At 44.1% G+C, this 6,234-nt stretch overlaps 1 protein-coding gene across 1 annotated transcript; it reads right to left on the bottom strand.

Moving 5' to 3' along the window:
- Window positions 1–276: 276 nt before the first annotated feature.
- LOC123354862 (olfactory receptor 52R1-like) lies at window positions 277–1,275 on the bottom strand. The gene has a single exon (XM_044997225.1). It carries the CDS (start codon window positions 1,273–1,275, stop codon window positions 277–279), a length of 999 nt encoding a protein of 332 aa, XP_044853160.1.
- Window positions 1,276–6,234: the final 4,959 nt, after the last annotated feature.

Raw genomic sequence — 6,234 nt, 5'->3', positions numbered from 1 at the left:
GTAATCTAATGCATTTCTTTTCTGCTATTACTTACTATTTCTGCAAGACTAGATGCTTTTTTACCCCTGCCCTGTTTCCTGGCTGGCTCCGAGAGACACAGACAGAAAAACTTGTCCCCCTATTGGTCCTTTTGGTCAGGTGCCACCCAGGTTATCTGAGCTTCTAAAGTCTCTTTTACTGGCCAGTCAGTGATTCAGGGAGGAGGGCCCAGTGCCGTGTCACCAGCCAGCTCTGCATGCAGTTCAATCTGAGAGCCAGAGCACCAGGAGACAACTTTAGGTCCCTTTATGAGTAAAGGGCTGGAGCAGCCTATCCCGGATCTGTTGAGTCCTCACCCCATAGATGATGGGGTTTAGCATGGGGGGCACCAAGAGGTACATGTTGGCCATGAGAATGTGTAAATGCTGGGGCACATTGTGCCCAAAACGGTGCGTGAGGAAGGAGAAGAGAGCTGGGATGTAAGAGGATAAGATGACACAGAGGTGGGAGCCGCAGGTCCCAAAAGTCTTGAGCCGGGCGTCCTTTGTTGGGAGGCTGAAGATGGCCCTGAGGATCTGGGTATAGGACATGGCAATAAAAAACACATCCTGACCGATCACGAAGAATGCCACAGAGAGGCTGTAGTAACTACTGAGGCTGATATCGGCGCAGGCCAGCTTCACCACAGCTATGTGCTCACAGTACGTGTGGGAAATGATGTTGGTTCTGCAATATGGCCACCTCCTCGCTAGCAAGGGAATGGGCAGTACGAGCATGGCACCACGTAGCACCATGGCCAGTCCAATTTTAGCCACCATGGGGTTTGTCAGGATGGTGGAATGTCTCAGGGGATCGCAGATGGCCACGTAGCGATCTAAAGCCATGGCCACGAGGACCCCAGACTGTATTGCAGTGAAGCTGAGAATGAAGTACATCTGGGTGAGGCAGGCACTGAAATTGATCTCCCTGGAATTGAACCAGAAGATGCTCAGCATTTTGGGTAGGATGGACGTAGACAGGACCAGGTCGGTGACAGCCAGCATGCAGAGGAAGTAGTACATGGGCCCATGGAGGCTCAGCTCTGTCTTTACGATGAACAGGATGGTGAAGTTCCCCAAGGTGGCTATGGCATAAATCACGCAGAAGGGGATGGAGATCCAGACATGGGCTGCCTCCAGGCCAGGAATGCCCAGCAGGATGAAGGTGGGGGGGTTGGTGAAGTCGGTTGAGTTGGAATCTGACATGGAGTAGGAGAGAAGGTGTCCAACGCTGAGGGACAACGGTGTCTCCTGCATATACCGTATGTTCCCCTGACTTCCTGTATGTGTCCAGGGTCTAGGGTGATGGTCACAGGACAAACACCTGTATGGAGACACAGTGTTAATATGAGATACTACATGCACAACTGGAGGCTGTTCTCTTGGATGAAACAGATTGGTCACTCTTCATACACTGAAAAATGACATTTTCATTATTCAGATGAATGAATTAAGAACACCTGACCCTACAAATGCCAATTCCATATTTGATGGTGCTCCCTGCATCAAGAATTCCTATGCATCGTGGGGTGGGAAACCTTAATAGGCATCAGCAGGAAACACGACTGGATATTGGTTATCCCTTATTGTTCCCTAGGCCTTGTCTACACTGCCACATTTTTTCACCAAAGGGCAGCATTTGGTGAAGAAATAATGGAGGTGTAAACACTACAAAGCCACTTTCGAATATGTAACTGCTCAGTTTCAGTGATGTAATTAAGGTAACTTAATGAGACTTGTAAGGCTTTTTACGCAAAATTTTTGTCGCTGAAGTGCCAGTGTAGACACCGTGCTTGATTTTATCACTGTAATTGGCCCATTGCTTTTCTCCCAAGCCCCTGGGAACACTCACCATGCTTGTAGTGTTCGCCGGCATGTGTGCTTGTCATGGGTCAGCGGGAAACTGACTGGTGTGTTACCAGCAGTGTATTTTAATGTAGTGTTTCAATGCTGTATGTGTACTTAACAATAATCCTTCTGTTTATTGTTACTTGTGCTTCCTCAGATATGTGCTTGAAAGGAGGCACCCCCTCCTCTCCAGCCAAGTGTGTCCACCAGATAAGAAAGCACCCGAGATAGAGCAAGGAAGATATATTCTGGGAGGTGCTGCAGTACTCTGATGCAGACAAGACAGAATGCAGGCAGTGGAGGGAAAGCAACAAGCAGGAAAGAAAAGAAAATGAAGCATAGACTAGGAATGCAATAGAGAGGCTGATAAAAGTTTTGGAGCACCAAAAACAAATGCTGCATTCCCTCCTGATGCTCCAATCTGAGCAGATGGATGCCTGCCCTCCCCTTCAGCACATTCACAACTCTTTCCCATTTCCTTCCCAAACTCTACCCACACATTGCTTTCTGATTTCTGGGAAGTCTCACTTTACTGTTCACTCCACTTCCACAGACACCTTTTCAAATGAAAACTGGACTTATGGTCAGCTGTGTATGTGTGCATGGTGTTGTGGGTTTTTTGGCAATAAAAGCAAAGTTATTTGACTATTAATCAGTCTTTATTTGTTTCCATTGAAGTTATGATAGTAGATGGCAGCAGCAAAGCAGCAGGAAGTTTTATCATTTCCTTACATTGAACCCTGGACCTGAACAATCACAAGAGCTTCCTACTCTACCAAAACTGGACTTCATTATGCTTTATAATCCCATGCATAGCAACAAACATTACTCCTTCTCATTTACAAAGTACAGCTGCAAAGCCTCCCTGATTCAAATTGCTCCCCATTGTGCCCCTCTAATAGCCTTGGTATCTGTCTGCTCAAAATCAGAAGCCAAGTGTTCTGCTCAGCAGTGCACCCCTGAGCAAACTTTTCACCCTTTCCTTCACAAATATTACACAAAGTGCAACACATGGCTGCAACCAGGGGAATATTTTCCTCATTGACATCTAACCTGTTATAAAGGCATCGCCAGCGCACTTTTAATCTGCCAAATGCACATTCCATGGTCATCCTGCTCCTACTCAGCCTATTGTTCAAATGCTCCTTCCTGCTATCCAGGTTTCCCATGTACAGCTTCATGAGCCCCGGCACTGAGGGATTTTCCAGGTCTCCCAGGATCACTGTGGGCATTCCGTCATCCCCTACGGGGGTCTTCTGGTCTGGAAAGAAAGTCCTTGCTTTCAGTTTTTTGTAAATACCGGTGTTCCTAAAGATTCATGCATCAGACACTTTTCTGGACCACCTTGCACTGATGTCAATGAAACACCCGTGGTGATCCATAAGAGCCTGCAACACCATGGAGAAGTACCTCTTCCAACTGATATATGCCATTGCAAGGCGTCTGGTGCCAAAATTGGAATATGCGTGGCATCTGTCACCCCTCCGCAGTTGGGGAAACCCATTTCTGCAAAGCCATCCACAATGCACGTTGCCAAGAGTCATGGTCTTGCGCAGCAGGATGTGATTAATGGCCCTGCACACTTGCATTAACGCAACCCCCAATGGTCGACTTCCCAACTCCAAACTGATTTGTGACTGACCAGTAGCAGCCTGGAGTCACCAGCTTCCACAGTACGATTGCCATGCGCTTCTCCACCGAGAGCTCAGGTCTCATTTGGGTGGCCTTTCCCCGCAGAGCTGGGTGAGCTCAGCACACAGTTCCAGGAAGGTGGCTTTCCACATCCAGAAGTTCTGCAGCCACTGCTCACCATCCCAGACTTGCATAACGATGCGATTCCACCACTGAGTGGAATAGATAAGTACCCACGCCTATGTCTATGACCTTTTATCTAGACCAATAGACAATGGAGAATGGCATGGGGGGGTTTCAGTATTGTACCCACAGACTTAACAAGTACACCGCAAGTGCATACATACATGTCATCCATATGCACATACATACTAGCCTATGGGATAAGTGTACCCTAACATTTCTGTGGGTGAGGAATGAAATTTGGGTATAAGAAGAAGGATTTCTGGCACTTGCCGTATAAAAGAGGTGACCCACCTCGATAGAGTACTCCATTTCTTACTTTACTCTATTTCTTACTTATTCTCCTCCACTCTCTCTATTCTATCTATTCTGGCTATCTACGATGACTGCTACTATTAGTAGGCTATACTTGTTCTTCTTAAACTTTAAGTTTCAAAGGAACTAGGCTAAGCTTGGTTTCCCTGAGTTATATTCTTTGTTTATTAGGTTTTGATTTTAAGTTTAAGTTAGTCAAGTAAACCCTAAGTTCACTTTAATAGCTCATAGCATTAGTTTCTTCTAAGCCCTGCATCCCTCACTCAAGAATTGAGAAACCTGAACTGCAAGGCTGTTCCTGTGTCTCTTACTACCAGGTTATCAAGGAAGGGTGTGAGCATATTAACCAAAGCTTTGTTGCATATAATACTATATTATCATATGTATCGTTTGAATAGCAGTGATGCAATTGTAACTTTGTAACTCTGGTTATTTTACCATTTACTTACTATTATTGATTTTAATAAAAAGTCTTTACAACTAAATCTGTCTCAGTGTGAGCTTCCTGTCATACCCCCGAAGGTCCTTTATAAATTCTGTGGAGCCTGATTCGGGACAAGAACTTTTATCTTCTGATCAAACAGATTGGCGAGTCTAAAACCCACACTATTAATATTAATGATAATAATAATGGGGGGACGGATAGCTCAGTGGTTTGAGCATTGGCCTGCTAAACCTAGGGTTGTGAGTTCAATCCTTGAGGAGGCCACTTAGGGATCTGGGGCAAAAATTGGTCCTGCTAGTGAAGGCAGGGGGCTGGACTAGATGACCTTTCAAGGTCCCTTCCAGTTCTAGGAGATTGGTATATCTCCAATTATTATTACCTTTTTTTATTATTGATATTATTATTAATACAATTAAAATTAAATGACATTAAATTAATAAATTAAATTTCCATATGATCCAAAATAATATTAGTTGTACACCCTAAATCAGGCTACACGCCAGAGCTAAGACAAATTATGATTGTGAGGAAAAATTTAGATGGAAAAATGGGAATGAGGATTGGGAGTTCTTTAAGAAGAGTTTATGAGAGAGCTAAAAGCAATGATTCCACAATCAAGAAAGTGGAGAACTTTGGTAAAAAACCCAGTTCAGTAGGAAAGTGAAGGCAGCAATTAAGGGGGGAAAAGCAACATAGAACAAAGGGAAAATAGGTAGCAAGCAATACAAATTGGAAGTTATGAAAATTGATATGGGACGTTAAAGACATCAGGGGGGAATCCATGCTTTGCAGGGCTAAGGAGAACAAAAAGGAGGTTATTAAGTATATTAAGAAGAAAAGAAATCCTAGAAAAGGTAAAGGCCAATTCCTAGAGGGAGAAAGGAAACTTGTTAATGGTAGATGTGTTCAAGAACTATTTTTGTTCTGCATTTGGAAAGAAGCAGTATGAGGAGTGCTGTGTGCAATTTTGGTCTCCGCTGTCTAGAAAGGATGTAGAGAAACTGGAAAGGATCCAGAGGTGACCGACAAAGATGATCCAAGGAATGGAATGTAAACCATACAAGCAAAGGCTGAAGAAATTGAGTATATTTAGTTTGGAAAAGAGGAGACTAAGGAGGGACATGATATTGGTCTTCAGACACTTGAAAGGTTGCCATAAAAAAGATGGAGAAAAGTTGTTCTCGCTTGCCACACGGGTCAGGACAAGAGGCAATGGGATCAAACTACAGCAGAGCAGATTTAGACAAAATCTCAGGAAAAACTCCCTAACTGTAGGAACAGGAGGTCAACGGAACAGTCGCCTAGGCAAGTCGTGGAAGGTCCTTCACTGGAGGTTTTCCAAAGGTGGCTGGAGTCATCTGTCCTGGATGGTTTAGACACAACAAACCCTGCATCTTGGCAGGGATTAGACTAACTGACCCTTGCAGGTCCCTTCTCACCATGTGGCTGAATGATTCTACAATGTAAAATCCTAGTGTAGACCAGTCTTAGTCAAACACAAGTTATGGAGCTCAATACAGGGGTAACTGGGTTAAATTTAATGGCTTGTGTTATACAGAAGGTCAGACAGGATGATCTAATTGTCCCTTCTGATCTTAAACCCTATGAATCTATTGATAAAGAAAGTAGATCAGGCATTTATATTTACTCTGTCTCATAACACATGAACAAGGGAACATTCAATTACATTGCACATTTGAACATATAACACTGAGAAAAGAAACTTGTTTATATAATCCATATTTGGCCTGTGGAACTCCTTGCCACAGAATTTATTGGAGCAAAGAGCATAG

The sequence above is a fragment of the Mauremys mutica genome, chromosome 1, assembly GCF_020497125.1.
Source record: "Mauremys mutica isolate MM-2020 ecotype Southern chromosome 1, ASM2049712v1, whole genome shotgun sequence".
Classification (NCBI taxonomy): domain Eukaryota; kingdom Metazoa; phylum Chordata; order Testudines; family Geoemydidae; genus Mauremys; species Mauremys mutica.
This window is presented reverse-complemented; position numbering and strand designations above follow the sequence as displayed.

What these genes read in the sequence shown, in the direction of transcription:
- LOC123354862 (XM_044997225.1), bottom strand. Translation starts at nt 1,275, where the DNA reads ATGCAGGAGACACCGTTGTCCCTCAGCGTTGGACACCTTCTCTCCTAC.